The following is a 17,185-nucleotide window of genomic DNA, read 5'->3' as shown; positions in this document are numbered from 1 at the left end:
GGCACAGGGACTAATATTAGCGTCAATCAGTGGATCGGATACTTTAAATAAATGTATTCCTATCCAAATAATCAAGTCATTGTTCTTGTGGTGTCATCTGAAGCCTACCTCCTAAACATCAGATTTGACCTTGCTAAAGTAAGCAAGGCAATTAATTCTAACCCTCCCAGAGAAAGCATTGAGGCCTGATGGGGACCCGATGGACCTTTTTAAGAACAACTTGGATGTTTGGACTCCCGTTATAACTAATGGAATAAATTCTCCAGTACTAAGTGGTCTTCCAACTTTATGACACTCAGTAGTAATAGTTCCTATCTTTAAAAAGGACTGCAGATCAGATGCTCGCTGTTACTGACCAACTGCCAACTGTTAAAATCAATGGCCGTATTGTCCTAAGGAGAACTGAAGACTGGATTGTGAGCAATCATGTGCTCTCCCCTGTTTAGGATGGGTTCCGAGAAGGCCTCGGCACAGAAGACCAACGCCATAATCTTAATCTAATTGTTAGTAAATACAACATTGCTAAGCAGGGGATACTGCTTTTATACTTCATGAACGGAAGCAGTGCCTTTGATAGAGTCAACCACTCTAACTGTTGTTGATCCTTTATGACTTAGGGCTGGATGATTATATTGTTATCTTCTTGCAGGCCCTGCACTCCGGGATTAACGCTTCTGTGAGATATGGCCAGGGTGGCAAATGTACTGATATATTTGACTTACAACTGGTGACCTGCAGATTTCCGGGAAGGATCTTCCTATGATCAGTAAGACTCCAGTATGGGCACTGCTTTATGCGGACGATGCCGTCCTGAACTCTCGTACTTTAAATGTGTGACGGGCACTAATTAATAGTTGTGTTGACTACGTGGATAACCTGGATCAGGACGTAAACATCGCCAAAACTAAATACATGGGGGCAAATTTCAAGCTCCTTGCGCCACTTTTGCGTCATTTTTAACATGGGAAATGTGACCAAAAGTGGCGCAAGGGCCTTGTAAATAAGCCCCATGGTGTGCAGCATGAAACCAGTTAAGGCTGGCCCATTTCAGATAAAGGTCAGGCATATAGAGGAGGTCACTAGCTTTCATTATCTCGCAATCCAGTTTGATTGTAAAACTTCCTGGCATCCCTGCATAGCAAACCGCTGTGCACCATGGATGTCATTGAGGGGGCACATCTGTGACACCTGACTTGCCCCTGCTACCCATGGCACTGCTTTTGCGGACCCTGGCATCAGATGTCCTAACGGCAGTGACAGCAACACAAAGTAAACAGGGGGCTCTTGTGATCGTATACTTTGTGAAGCCAGCAGTTATTTAAGCAGACTGTTTATGAAAATAAATGCGTCCAGGAGTGGAACACTCGGCTACTGTGAAACACAATGTTTCCATGTGAAACTTGACAATGGCACCATCATTCGTGTGCTGCGTATTCTACTCTGAGGTGCACCTTAGCTAACTTTGCAGTTCTGGAAGGCATGAAGAACAATCTCCTGGCAGAAAGCAACAATTTTGTAACTCAGTTAATGTATATTCTTAGTGGAGAGGGCCGAAGTAAAAGGAGTCTCCTTGTCTTTGGCTGTTTGGAGCACGGGTGATAGAAAGAAGGAAGAGAGAAACAGAATGAGAGAGAGTAAAATAGGGGAAGATGACCAGGGGAAGCAGAAAGAAGAGAGGAGGTGGACACGGCAGAGTGGCAGAACATTAACAAAAAGACAAACACAGGTATCTGGGTGTGTCTGTATGTGCAAGAGAGACAGTAAAGAGCTAGCTGACAGGCAAAGACCAAATGTGATAGCAATAGACATCAACACTTGAAAGGGAGATTGAGAAAGGCGAGGGCAAGATACGGACTATAACCACAGACGATTAAGAGACAGTAGACGTGACAGAAAGAGCGGGTGAGACAGGTGCGAGAAATAAGTGATGGAGACGAATGAATGAGAGAGAGCAAAGAAAAAGATGGCTGACGGATCATAAAGTGGCAATTCGAAGAGCTACAGAAGATGGACATGAGAGGTGATAAAGAGGCAGACTGGTGTGAGAGATAGCATGGAAAAAGAGGGAGAGAGAGTGAACGAGGGGTTCTAATGAGACAAATAAGAAAAAAGGTGAGATAGATGAGAAATAGACAGGTGAGAAAGAAACAGCAACTGCCGTGGGGCATGGGAGAAAGAGACGGATGAGAGTGTGGGACAGAAGTGGGAAGCAGGTGATAGAGGCTATAAAGAGGCAGTCAAGAAAGGTAATATGAGGTCACTTACTGTGATGTCATTGCAGACATAGAGCATGTGGTGTCACTTCTGCTACCCCTGTCATTTTGGTGAATCAATGTCTATGCTGTGCGTATATCAATAACTCTGTGAGGGGTCCTGTTTGATCTTGCCCAATGTGTAGGCAGTAGACGAAGCCGCTTCTTGAGGTATGTAAGTGGAAATGCCTACAAGTTTTGACATACTGTTTGGGAATGTGTGCATATTGAGACAATACTAAAGTCCTAGTGAAGTAGAATAGATTCTGCCAACGTTTGCTTGGCCTCCCTCCCTCTACACCTATTTTTCATTCATGAAGAACTGGGGCTGGACTGTGTTTCGGACCTGCCTCCTTAATGTTTTTGGTGTCTTTTTGGACAGATTGTTAACCCTTAATCGCATACACATAATTATAATGATTAACTACATTTTTCTGTGTGCGCCTCTTCTTTTGGATTAAGTACAACATAATATTTGTTAAATGCTTGCTCTGATTTCTTTCTTGCTGTCACTGCTTGTACAGCTAGTTGTTCTAAATCACTTTGTTGAAAATTGTCTAGTAAATTATTCCCTTGCTAATCCCTGACCTATACTCATACAGCCTGATTCATCATAGTGCCGTTTTGCGAGTTTGAAATAGCGAATCATAAGGAATCGCTATTTCAGACTCGCAAAACGGCATTCATGTAGGAATCGCAAAAACAAAAGCGATTCCTACACATTCCTTATTTGCGATTAGCAAATTGCTAATCGCAAATAAGGAATAACTCCCCATTCATTCCTATGGGCCAAAAGGCCCATAGGAATGAATGGGGAGTATTCCTTATTTACGATTAGCAATTTGCTAATCGCAAATAAGATTGCGATTTAAAGGGTGCCAGGGGTGTCCAAAGGACACCCTGTAGCACCCCTGCAATGAAAATTTACACAGGTGTTGCACACACACATGTCCAAAGGACATGTGTGTGTGTAACATGCAACTCAGAAAAATGCATTTAAAAGCATATTTCTGAGTTTTCGCAATTTACCACGAGGTTTGACCTCGCGGTAAATTGCGGCCCGAAATTGCGATTTCGCAATTGAAAAATGGATGATGAATTACATTTAAGGAATCTCAAATAGAGATTCCTTAAATGTAATTCCTCGCAAATATGCGATGTAGCAAATAGCGGTTTTTGCATTTGGGATGATGAATCCCAAATGCAAAAATCGCACTCGCAAAGGGCCAGATTCTCAGAATCTGGCCCTTTGCGAGCCGATTACTGCTTCATGAATTAGGCTGATAGTGCTTACCCATGCTCGCAAGGGTTTATTGGGTTGCCCTTCCTCTGTACTAAAGTTTTTATGCAACACACAAATAGTAATAAAGTAAAAACTCTACACAATAAAAATCCCAAACCAATGTAGCACAATAGAGTCAATTGTAATAAGTAAAATGACACTAAAACGATCACAATCCAATCAGTATAATCAGAGATAGTCTTCAAAGTTTTAGATAAAATTAGCTCCAAGAAGCACAAAGCATTTTGTGGTTATCTGGTCTCGTAAACCGACCTAAAGTTGCAAGTTTAGGCTGTCCGAGGTGGAGCATGGGTCAGATATAGGGTTCAGGTTAGTCCCACTGAAGAGTTGCTGTCTCACGTCTGTTTGTGTGGGGGTGGGGGATGAGGAGAAGGCCATTGGGGAGCAGTAGATGGAGCGTTGCAGATGGGTATTGCTGTAGCACAAAAAGATGGTCATCACTAGAGCTTATTGTTCGTTGATCAGAGTGGAGGGTCGAAGTCAGCATGAAGTGCATGTATCTTATTGCCACTTGTTGCAGACAGTAATAGTTGGTGCGAAGAGCTGGTCCCAATGGAGCTTCCCGTTGGCAGTCGACATGAGTGGTCAATTCTTGACATGAAGAAGTCACTTCACAATCACGAAGTGCCCAAAATGTCTGTAACTTCAACTTTTTTTCAGGAGGGGTTCTCAAGGATGACAGCCAAGGGTCCAGGACCTGGAGGCACCTATTAGGCATCAGGAGTCACTCCAACAGAGACCAGCAGTAGGGCTCAGGCAGATTCAGTTGGTGCTGGTCAGCTGGGTAGTTATAGGGAGGCCTATGAAAGTAAGTTGTTTCCCTGTTGTTCACACAGGTTAGCCAACAGACCCTTGGAGTCACACTGGGTAGCCTGGGTTCCAGGCAAGCAGGTCCAATCTTTCTTCAGTTAGCACTTCGGTTCTTGTTCTGAGACTTTCAGAGGTCCACAAGTGCTCTGATGAGAAGTTCTGAAGGTCCACATTTAAATGTGGTGCCTGCCTTTGGCTGGGGGAATTCCCTGACCTTCCCCCAAAACCCATTCTGGTAAGTTCTTCCCCTTCCCCATGTCCTGGCTCCAAACTGTCGAAGGTGTCAAAGACAGGGGCATGCCCGGTGTCAGGGCCCTTGGTATGTGCTGCAGGCATAGCCCTTTGAAGTGCAATATATTGCTTAGCAGTAGTAAAGACTACCTCTACAAGATATACTAGGCACAGAAGTGAATATAACTATATGCATGACTTGATGAAATGTAGTATTCTCCTTGGGATGAGTGGTTCCTTCAGGATCCTCGATTCTCCTTTTTCTCATCCTATCCTGCTGTTATCTTTAGTTGAGAATTAATTCCAGATTCTCTGTCTTAGAGAGCGGTAGGGTAGAGCTGGGATGGCAACTATTTCATCTCTGAGTCCATGGGTCCTGACAGCTCTGCCTTCTAGCAAATCACTGCATGGCACCAAATGAGACACCTCTGCCATGACCCACTAGGATGCTCTTAAACAACCCTAAGAGGGACTCTGATTTGTATGCACTCTTTGAAAAACAGATATTGTCTACTGACTAAAAAAATTGAATGTTCTATTCAGAGTCTAAATAGCGAACTCAGACACTCCAAAGACTCAGCGCTCCTCCCCAAACTCCGTTCTGCACAATTTGAATATAGTCAAAGAGCCCAAAAGTGGATTCACGTCATCAAAGCAAGCTGGCTTTCTAACAACAAAAAACGTGGTAAAGCTTTAGCTCGCTATCTGAAATATACGAAGAACAAATCAATTATAGCAGCCATAAGAACACTAAATGATGATATCACTACATGCACCTCTGACATCATAGAATCATTTTAACACTTTTATGAGGACCTTTACAACTCAAACGCTCTTGTCCTCCCCTCCAAAATGAAAGAATACCTTAATTTTTGTTAGCTCCCATCAGTAACTCCACAAGACTCTCTTTAGTCAGCAAAGCCATCTTAGAGGAAGAGATCAGTGAAGCTATATGCTCTATTAAAACAGGGAAAGTCCCTGGCCCGATGGCTATGCAGCCAAATTTTATAAACCTTTTGCCAACATGGTGTCGGACCCCTTGTTAGGCGTCTTCCGTCAATTTTCACACACAGGTCAAATATCTGGTTCAGCAACAGAAGCCACCATCGTAGTAATACCTAAAGAAGGGAAAGACCACCTAAATGTTAAAAATTGCAAACCAATATCCCTCAATATTATTGACTGTAAAATCTATGCGGAAATTGCCACCTGTAGACTTGAAATGGTCATGCAACAACTAATCCCAAACTCACAAACGTGCTTCCTTAAAGGCAGATTAGCGACAGATAACATTAGAACCTTCTGCCATGTACTTGAAAAAGCCAAACAAATTCACTCGCCCTCTGCGGCCCTAGCTTTGGACGCAGAGAAGGCCTTCGGCAAGGTCTCATGGCCATTTCTTATTGGCACTCTACATAAATATCAGCTTAGCAAGAACGTCATACGTATCGTTGTGGCTGTCTACACAGGACCGTCCGTAAGAGTAAGGGTAAATGGCCACCTATCCCACCCTTTCACTCAGTCGCAAGGAACTCAACAAGGGTGCCCATTATCTCCCTTGCTCTTTCTCTGAGCAATTGAAACTTTATTATCAGCTTTCAGAAACAATCTTGGGATCACAGGTATTCGTATGAACTTGGACAGACATGTAGTGGCCTTATACACCGACGATGTTCTGGTGTTCCATGAAGATGCTTCCCACGCCATTCCAATCAGGATGTCAGAAATAGATAGATACTAACAGGTGGTGGGATACTACCTTAATAAAGATAAGACAGAGGTTTTCCAGCTAAATGTACTCTGCACAGCTGCAGTCACTGGAGACCTGGGACTAAAATGGCAACCCTGTGCTATTAAATACCTTGGCATACGGTTCTCTTTGGACTTCAAACAATCTGCTTCACTTAATGAACAACGTCCACATCCACATGGACTCCAAAGAAATCACATGGTGGGGAGGGGTGAGTACAAAATAAATGATGACAGCCCCATTGATCAACTTTATAACCAGCATGCTCCCGGTTTCTCTATCTGCCACCTTCTATAAATCCATAGATATTGCCATATACGAATTTGTCTAGAAAAAGAAAAAGTGTTCCATGAAAATCTTGAAGAGGAACAAAGGTGCTGGTGGCATAAATATTCCAGACTACGCCCAATATCAAATAGCGTTCTTGGTGGTTGAACCACCATTATCCCAACCCCCACCCCCCCTTGATCCTCCATAGACAAAGGTCTTGCAGCCCCCTTACCTCTTAGCTTCATTCTCACTATCTATAACCTAGTGAAACTCCCATTAGATCTCTCTAGACCAATTTTGTTGGACACAGCATCCTCACTCCTCCAACCCAAAAATGCCTTTCACACAAACTACATGGCTCGACTCGCCTCCCTTTGGTTTAACCACCAGATTGAAATCGATGGGAACACAGTACTCTGCCCCAGCTGGGCCCACAAAGGATTAAACAACATAAAAAGTCTTGGCTCCCATGACAACTGTATCCCTTCTCCAATGGCGGCTGTTCCCGGGCAGAAGTAGCGAGGCAGGGAGAGGGGAGGGGTTTTAAAGAAAAAAGGAAAAAGATAAGATCGCTTACCGGCTGGCGGGCTGGGTGGCCGGTCGCCACTTCTCCCCTATCCTCTCTTTCCTCTGCCTCTGCGTGAACTGGGAGCAGGAAGCACCCAGGCCCCCAAAGCAAATTACAACGCTGCTGCCACCATAACAGCAGCATTTTGATTGGCCTGAGCGCCGTGGTTCGGTGCTCAGACAGGGACTGGGAGCTTGGGCATGTTCTCCACCCAGGCTGTGCATTACAGCCCGGTGGAGAATATGATAAGTGTAGATAACAGTTTGGCTGGCCCAAGACGGCAGAGCAAACTGTCATGCACACTTAGAAAGTGCCCCAACCACTCCTCCCCCTGCTCTGTGAGCAGCCCCACCAAGCAAACTGCCTCAACATGGAAAAATAAAATGATAATGACATCGTGTTACTATCATTTTATTTTTACTTTTTTGCAGTGCTGAAAAGCAGTGGGTTGACACTCCTGCCCTTCTCTAACTTACAGTCATGCTTTGACCTACCCAAAAGTGACTTCTGCAATTTCCTACGCTTCACAGGTCTTTGGGCAAGCTGAAGCTCCAACATGAACTAGACCTCCCAAACTTACTATTCACCTTTAAACAAAGAGGCCGCACAGCCTCCCACTTATACAAACTTCTTGACACTTACAATGGCAACCGTTGAAACAGCTTATAAGAAAATGGGAATCACACACTTCGCCGGCCAGCAATCTACATTCTAATGAAACATGCTAGCAAAAAAATGGCAGTATCCCTTTGACTCTAAAATTTATCCTGCCATAGCTCAAGCCAGATTCTGGTCTGTCCATAAAACCTACTGGAACCCAGGTAGATTACACAAATTGGACTGAGGGATTCCCCCCCTATGCTGGTGTTGCGCTGAGGAGACAGGAGATCTTTCTCATAAGTTATTCACTTGCAAATTAGCATGTGCAGTCTGGACAAAAATACAAGATCTAGTAGACCAACTCAAATAAAGTCCATTAGTTATTGATTCCCTTACAACCACGCTAGGACTTTGTGCTAACCAGGAAGCACTGCACTTAGACCCACACACAGCTTCGTTAGTTGATCTCCTCTTGTCCCTAGGCACAAAAACAATACTTTTAGAATGGAAATCAACTTCCGTTAGTACTTATGACAAGGGGTGGAACTTACTTCGTTAGGTTAGGAGTGAAGATAACACACTGTACTACAAAACACATGGCTCCTCAAGTACAAGACGATTCGGGGTTACACTCGACAGATTTCTACAGGAAAACAAACCATCATAGGCCCCTTTCACCGTCACTCCCCCGCTTATGAACCTTTGTGCCATATAGTTCAAGTTCAAGTTCAAGTTCAGGGATTTATATAGCGCACTACTCACCCAGAGGGTCTCAAGGCGCTTGGGGATGGGGGGATCAATTTTTGTCAAAAAGCCAGGTTTTGAGTTCTTTTCTGAAGGAGATGTGGTTTTGAGTGAGGCGGAGGTGAGTGGGGAGTGAGTTCCAGGTCTTAGCAGCCAGGAAGGAGAAGGACCTGCCACCCATGGTGGATTTTCGGATGCGCGGGACTGTGGCGAGGGCTTGATTGGCCGATCTAAGTTGGCGGGTGGGTGTGTAGAAGGACAGTCGAGTGTTGAGGCATTCGGGTCCTAGTTGTTAGAGGGCCTTGTGTGCGTGGGTGAGAAGGCGGAATGTAATTCTCTTGTTGACGGGAAGCCAGTGGAGGTCTTTAAGGTGTCCGGTGATGTGATCTTGGCGAGGGATGTCCAATATGAGTCTCGCTGATGCGTTTTGGATGCATTGGAGTTTTTTCTGTAATTTTGCTGTGATTCCGGCGTATAGTGTGTTACCATAATCCAGTCGGCTCGTGACCATTGCGTGGGTTACAGTCTTTCTTGTTTCGATGGGGATCCAGCGGAAGATCTTTTTGAGAGTACGAAGTACGTTGAAGCAGGAGGATGAGACTGCGTTGACTTGTCTGGACATCGAGAGAGAGGAGTCTAGGATGACTCCCAGGTTGCGTGCGTGGTCTGTGGGTGTGGGAGCGGTGCCCAGAGCAGAAGGCCACCAAGAGTCGTCCCAGGCTGAGGGGGAGGTTCCTAGGATGAGCACCTCCGATTTGTCTGAGTTGAGTTTTAGGCGGCTATGTTTCATCCATTCGGCTACTTCTTTCATGCCTTCGTGAAGATTGGTTTTGGCGGTGTTGCCCAGAAGAGCCACTATACGTCTGCCTTTCTTTCCATTTCTTACTCTCACCTGCCTTCCTTTTCTTCCTTTCCTCTATCTTTAACTAGCAGACTGTTGCATGCAGTGCAAACCATCATATAGGTATATAAAATATCGCCCAGCAGTTGTTTTTAAACTCTGATCCGTCCATCTTGTCACTGTTCCTGGGCAATGAATTCTATTTGGCAACCACCATTATTTTTTTATTAACCGAGATGCACAAACTGTAAGACCACACCGATGGTTCCTCCACTCAACCCTATAGATTGTACCAATTCATTGCTGTTCATAACGCGTGGCTTCGTGGATCCTCTGAATGTATAGCCCATTGAACGTATTCTTTTTCTTTACTTTTCGCACTTTATAGATTTGGTATTCTTTTGTCGCATAATTACTTTATGTTCCCTTTTCATAAACTAAAAATAACCTAAAATTAACATTTTTAAAATGAGATAGGTGGAAGTATTTACATGACAAGTATTATTTCTGAACCATCTTGTCCCCAATAGGAGTAGATATTTTATGACATGCCACACCCCATATCACTGCCACCGGGTTTCCCTCTTTTATCTCTTTTCTCACAAAACTTTCACTTTCCATCCTTCTCCACACAGGCTCTTTTCTGCAATCCACTCTTCAGTCCTGTTGTTTCCTTCACGTTCTCTCCCTGTTTATCACTCGTGTTAACATCTTGCTTACAAGCATCCTATATTTTCACTCCCAACCTCCTTCTTCCTCTCACTTCTGCTCATTCACCTTCTTTTCCTGACACTTTAACTTTGCCTCTTGCTTCCACTGCCTCTGTTAATTTGATCTTTTATATAATATCTTACTTTCTTCAGCTCATGCCCACCACTTCGATGTCTATCCACACCCTGCGTGGTCCACGCTATAGCTTTAGTTTCTGCCTCTATTTTTACAGTTGATTCTCCACCTGTCATTATTGGCCTTTCAATCCCTCTGATTGCTCTATTACTTTCTGAACCTCCCACCTCGATTAATACAAAGTCTCTGCTTTCTTTTAGCGAGCTGATGGAGGTGGAGCATTTCCGGACCATCTACCACATGTTTGTCGCTACACTCTGTGTCTTTATCCTCAGCACTATGGCTGTGGACTTTATCGACGAAGGCAGGTGAGATAAATTCCAACTTGTAGGCAACAGTGAAGCAAAGAGGGGGGGAAGCAGGAATGCAGTTCAAGAGGTATTGTGGGAAACACAGTAGAGCGCAGAGAATGAATGGTTTTGGGAGGGTTCAAAGAATCACTACTAGGATCGCTGAGAATGAAAGTGGTTCAGATTTGTGGGAATATCGTCTTGATGTTTTCTGGATAATAAACAAGACATCTGTCTTGCTGTGCTAGTGGGACAGTGATGGGCAGAGGGTTAGTTTGGATCTGAGGGTCATTAGAGGGTTGTTTAATTTGATGTATTTGGGACAGTCTTGAGAAGCATTGTGCAAGAATGTAGTTGTGAAATTCTAGGGATACTTGACACAACACCAGTGGTGTGACTATGAGTTTCAATATAACAAGGAGTTGTGATAATAGCTAAAGTGATTTAGGTAGGGCTTTCTGTATAGCTTTCAGAGGCAAAGGAACAATAGCTAAATACACCAACCAGTACTGACTTTCTTTGGACGAGGCTCAAGTAAGTGACTTTTTTCAGAAAAGCTAACGCAGCAGATTATGGGTGGAGGAAGTGAGTAACATTTATTAAATTCCACTGCCATCCTTAATTACCTATTCCCTTGCCCGCAGGCTAATCATGGATTTCGACATCTTATTCTACACTTTTGGGAAGTTTCCGACAGTGGTTGTCTCGTGGCTCTGCATGTTCCTGTATACACTGCTAGTGCCGTATAAGGCACTCCAGTTGTGGGGAGTCTCTTTCCACACTGCCCGTTTTCCCTGGCTTCTCAGCACCATCACAGGACTCCTGCTGACCGCCTGCCAGACCTGCGTTCTTGGCATCTACCCCATCTACGTGGTAATCCACCACAAACTGCCCCCGGCATCCAGTTTCATCATTGTCCTGGAACAGGTACAGTGCGGGTAGGACGCAAGAAAGTGGGGTCTGAGAAGTGAGGTATTGCCTGGTATTAGAGGGCGGGTATTTCCTTCCCTTTCACTAATCAGAAAGAAACTTCAGGCTCCAATCTTAGTCGCCCATGTAGGGAGCTATGGAATTTAATGTTGGGTTTTGGCTAAAGCGCCTTTTCATCCTTAAAATCACAATTCGTAAACCATCCGTGCGCAAATCAATTAATATATTTTTACAGCAAAGTAAAATCAACAAAATCTAATGAGAGCTGGCTTCAGAACACTATATTCTGATGCCCATCTTCACATATATCAAGGCTGGAGAAATCAAAAACTTTTCCTAAGACCACTTATTTGCCTCTTTATGGCACGCCCAGTTGTTGATAATTGTGTAGCTTTGATTGCTGTAAAGTTCGTAGGGATTTTAACCATAAAGTTGTTGATGATGATGGTAGTGCTCCTCGTACTTCAAAAGAATTCCTAAAGTTGTGCAGAGCTGAACAGGCACACCACGGTCTTCTGATTGCCTGTAGTGCACAACTTTACCAGAATTGTCAATCATGCAATGTCCTTTGGAGTAGCCGTTGCGCTATATAAGACCCATAAATAACATAACATAACATAACATATCCAAATCTAAATGAAAGTGAATTTACCAGCCCTTGCAAGACGTTTCACGAATACCTAGCTGACCAGCTCTAAGAAATGGATTGAAAGTGTTTCAAACTATAAATGATATGCTTTACAATGCAAAGGTAAAAAGGAGAATAGTGGGTACGGTGCCATGTTGTTTATATGTCTCAAGAACTGGAGATCTGGTAGATAGTTTAGTAGTTGACTTTTTGCAAAACTGTATGTAGGAAAAAAGTATCTTCTTCAACTTTAAGCAAGCTTGTTTTCACTTAATTAGACATAAAACATTGTTAGGGTTTTCAGTTTCCAGTTAAAACCCAGAAGGGAATATTTGTTTTTTAGGAGAAACCGGAAAACACTGGATTTTGCTGCATGTTTACTGCTTTAGTATCTTCAGGTATCAAAGCAGTAGAAGTGCAGGCTCTGACTCCAAGCACTTTTCTGTGATGAATGCCCTCGTTCTGACCCTTTGGTGCCAAGGCAAGCCAATCAAAATGCCCTTTTGACCATGTACAAAGTTCCAGGACTTCCAGGACCTACTTCCACTCCGACCTTGGGAGTATAGTTCACCTCATATGGATTCAGCTCACTGTTCACATTGCAGTATAGTGGCCAGCAGATGGCAGCTGAACTATGAGCAGGGTCTCAATGCAGGGGGAAAGGCACCACCGTTATGACACCCTTCTTTACTGAGCAGTAGAATGGAGTTTTGCTTTCTGGAAGCTCAGGTGTCAAGACTGTGGAAACTAAGATCACTGTGCACAAGACTCCCACAGAATTAATGTTTTCGCATAAGGTGCTGTATCTAACATTCCTCTTCTGAGATTTGAATGGAAATGATCTGTAAAACCTTCCTGCAGAAGCTGCATTACCTTACAGAGAAGGACAAAGACCATTTCATGAACATATTCAGTAACAAAGAACAAGCTCAGAAGAGGTCCATGTGCATTGTATGCTGAAACTGTGCTGTCTACAGTATATATATGAACTTACAATATCTATGAATTAATATGCTACATTTTAGACAATACAGCTTAGTAACATGAAGAGATAGACATTGATCTTTGTTTCCAAGTATGTACTGCAGACAGTACAATTGGAGCACAAACAGGTGCATGGACCTGTTATGAGCCTGCATACTGAATTAGAACATCATCATGATACAGACCGATGACAATCAAGTTACATTTTTATTCTTATTGCCCCTGTGTCAAAATGAAGCTTGGAACCTTTGGAGTTGAAACAAGACCTAGCGCTTGATGAAATCACCAGAACAAATGACAGGGATCTATTTAGTGAATCATATTGACCAATGCTCGTACTTTTTAGGAAGACAAAGAACACAAAGGTAAAATGTCTTGGACAACTCTTGCTTATGCTTGGAAGGAGCACAGTCCCCATATAGCTTTCAAATAAACAAATGCCTACATGCTTTGCTTAGTAAAAGTAAATTCTTAGCATCTCTTGAGCTGGCTTTCAAATGAAATTCAAATCATATAGAGTAAATTTCACGCATGAAGTGAACTACACAGGCAAAATAACCAAGGCATCCTGCACAAAAGCGTAGTTTGCTATCACCAAACACTATATAGCTACAGTTTGCATAGTAATTACTTTGCAACCATCAGACAATCAGACAGTACAGACAATGTAGAGCAGACATAAGCCTGTATCAGACAATCAGACAGTACTAATACATTTATTAACCAATTTCTTGGTATCTTGAGACAAATAGCAGGGAATCATGACACTGGTTAGCAATAAAAAAGCACCAAGCAGCTCACAAAATATATATCTCCTGCCCTAATTGGAAAATCTTCATTGAGTCAATCTTTGACATTTGTCTTAAGAATAGTGCAGCAGGAAGTTGTGTTAATTTTTCATCATTAACGTTTTCAAAATTCATATGTATTGATTTAGACCTCGGAGAAGATCAAGAATTTTAGACCAATAAAAGTTTCTTAGATACATTTCCATACCTCATCACAAACATTTAAAAAAGCTTCAAAAAAAGTTTTTTTTTAATGTAAAAACATTTTGGCATACATACTCACTTATAGGAGACATTATCAAATTGATCAGTTCATCGACTCTTGCTATATTAGATTTGAGTCCCTCCATAGTACAGATCCCATAGATAACTTAATTTTTTAAGTTGGATCGCTGGCTTTTGGAGCATTCAGTAGTAAAATGCCCAACCTAAGTAATAGTATAACCTGCCTAACTCTGTGATCCAATGAAAATAATAAATACTTTTGTGGACGCGTATACTCTATGATATCTGGAAAAGAGTTGTACAGCTTCAATAGCTTACAATGAGTAATGTCATCAGAGAAATTGAATCTTTGGATTGCATTTTTTAGAAAGAGGTAATCCATGATTGCCAGTATTGTATCTTACAGTCCAATTTTACTAAAGCAGACGTAAGATTTTCGATAAAAGAAAATTCTTCTTTAGTACAGCAAATGTTTCCTGCTTCAATACTTCTGTAAGTGTACCTTCTGCTATGTATAGTAAGCAAAAAGCCTAGTGTACTATGTTTGGCATTGTGGTGGCAAAAGAGGCAGTTATTGCAAGTTCCAAACGATGCGACTGGACAGGAATTGATTGGCTTACTGTCAATAAGTTGCGGCGGACCATCCCTTTTTGTAGATTTAAAACCATCTACCTACAATTTGGAATCTACTCAAGCGCATATTCATGTATCGGAGGGATTTGTACTTTATAGATTTCTAAAAAATAATTACAATGTCTCCTTCCTGAAGTTTTATCAAATGTATTTAAAACACCAGTCTGTGCAAGCCTTGTTCCATAGGTGTGAGAAATTACATTTGCTGTCTAAACTCTGAGAAAACACTCTTCCAAGATATGTGTAGGATTTTGACCATTTCTAGAGTGTTTCTGCCTAATTTCCAGAAAATGGCTAGCAGTATTTTCTCTCCTTAAATTCCAATACTTTAGTTTTAGAAACATTTAATATTTAAAAAGTTATTTTATGTGCAGTCATTTAAAGCTCACTGATTGTTGTAAGATTGAATATAACCACATCATCTGCATACATTAACACATATGAATCATATGATGAATTACTTGGTGGGAAATTTGTAATATTTGAGAATTAGGCTGGTAAACCGTGTGGCAAGATGAGCCAACAAACAACCCTGTTTAAGGCCCTTCTTTGTTTGAATTTTGAGAGTTAGGCCTTTATTCCCTCCTATAGGTATTCTACAGTACGCTGTAGAAGAGTGTAGTGCTATAATTAGTCTTAGTACATGTTTAGGAATAACCAGCGCAAGTGGTTCCCTTCATAAATCCGGCCTGTCCACTTTGTCAAATGCCATTAAAAATTAAATGAAAACAGTACAGAGACTTAGCAACTTTACTACAACTTACTAATCAATCAAAGTTTGAAGAATTGCAATATTATCAGTGACCGAAATGGTTGGGTCTAAAACCAGCTTGTTTGCGTGGGATTATTATTATTATTCCTTCAGCAAAATACTAATCCTGAAGCTGCTCCAAATTGCTTGCTGCGAAGATCTTTCCTGTAGCGATAAGAAGAGCAATCTGATTAAATTTGCTTGGAAGAGTGCGGGAGCCTTTCTGGTGGAGTGGTATTATGTCACTCCTTTTCCAAGAATAGGGAATTTGTCCTGTTTGCTAACAGTATTCAAAGAGCGGAGTTAAACATTTTCCCCATGCCTCAGGATACCTTTTAAATACCATATGCGGGTATTTCTTCTGGGCACATTGCTGCAAAAGCTCTTGCTCTTTTTGTATATACTTCTATCTGTTTGCCTATCGGAGAGATTACTTCTTCTGCAGAGTTCGGTGTATTCTGTATAAACGTTCAGGTCCCTCTATTGATTTCTGAGGCCCTATTTTGGCTACACTGGGTGGGACTCACAACACCTGTCTAGAGAGCCAGTCAGTTGTGAGCAAACAGTGAGGTACATCCAGGACATCTCCCTAAGAAGGAGGGGGTTCAGGAAGGTGGAATCATGGGTGTTTACCTTCCTGAAGGAATTTGTTGAAAGTATCCCGAAGTCATCTGGGGCCGGAGGTGTTGTGTATTTTTGCGTGGTGTATGTTTTCAGCACCTCTAATGGAGCATAGCTAGGTCCACCATTTATCAACAGAGCTAGGGGATGTTGACATCCAGTCTGAGAGTACTGTTTTGGTTCCCGAGGAGAGGAGGAGGTCCTCTAATAACTTGGAGTTTTCATTGAGTTCCAAGGAACGGAATGAACTCCTAAAGCAGTTGTTAATAAGTCAATTTCTATTGTAACCTCTGAGATCTCATAAAATAGTGCTTATATCCTTGTCCATGGTGGGTGTGCCATTTTGCAGTTGAGAAACATATGTTGGAGGTCCCCTGGTCCTTCCCCAAACTGAGCCATTACTGATCATCTAATTTCTATCTTAAGGTTAAGCAAATCATTTTTTTCCTTTTTTTACGGTGTGCTTTGTTTCTGAGATCTGAATAAGCAATACATTAAAGGTGAATTTGTTTGTTTATTTCTGCAGAGATTGTCCTATTGTGAGCTTATTTTAAGATACTTTCCCCCTCTTTGGTAACTGCTTAGAGGCAACTTTCACCATAAAATCTTCAAAGCGAGCAAGTAATATATCCTCCTTATTCATATAGGAATTCCAGTGGATAAGTATTGACTTATTCAATTGATAGGTCATACTTGAATTCCAAAATGTCTTGCCCTGCTTCGGGTCTAAAGTTACTATGCCGTTACCTGCCTCCAGGAACCAATTTGTAGTTTGTTGCAGCCATGTTAGCATCAGAAGCAGAACTCTTTTGCTGAGATGGACCCACTGGCAGGAGCACTATTAGTTTTAATGTTTGAATTTGAAGCCCATCTCGGTGCGGCCTGGTGGGAGGTTTCCTGAGGCGTGGAGGCCAGTGGTGGCTGACAGACTGTGCCCTGTGGGGATTGGGGGTATGGCTTGACCTCTGGAGGCTGTTGTCTCGCTCATCGAACAATAGGGCAAGGACAGGTGACACTGTGCTTGCTGGAGCTGGCTCGCGCTGATCTGTGGCATCGGATGAGGCTGTGAACAGACACATCAGAAGAGCGGGTGCCCCCTGGTGCAGTGAGTGAGTGGGGG

The 17,185-nt window shown here is 42.5% G+C and overlaps 1 protein-coding gene across 1 annotated transcript in view; it reads left to right on the top strand.

Moving 5' to 3' along the window:
• Nucleotides 1–17,185, top strand: part of SOAT2 (sterol O-acyltransferase 2) — a 461,869-nt gene that overhangs the window by 184,448 nt on the left and 260,236 nt on the right. The window contains exons 5-6 of the mRNA XM_086965618.1: nucleotides 10,416–10,523; nucleotides 11,150–11,432. Of these exons, the coding sequence (XP_086821744.1) occupies nucleotides 10,416–10,523; nucleotides 11,150–11,432 (391 nt within the window). The remainder of the gene's footprint in view (nucleotides 1–10,415; nucleotides 10,524–11,149; nucleotides 11,433–17,185) is intronic.

The sequence above is a fragment of the Lissotriton vulgaris genome, chromosome 1_1 (genome assembly GCF_964263255.1).
Source record: "Lissotriton vulgaris chromosome 1_1, aLisVul1.2, whole genome shotgun sequence".
NCBI classification, from domain to species: Eukaryota; Metazoa; Chordata; class Amphibia; order Caudata; family Salamandridae; genus Lissotriton; species Lissotriton vulgaris.
The sequence above is the reverse complement of the archived record's forward strand: the minus strand, read 5'-3'. Positions and strand labels throughout refer to the sequence as shown.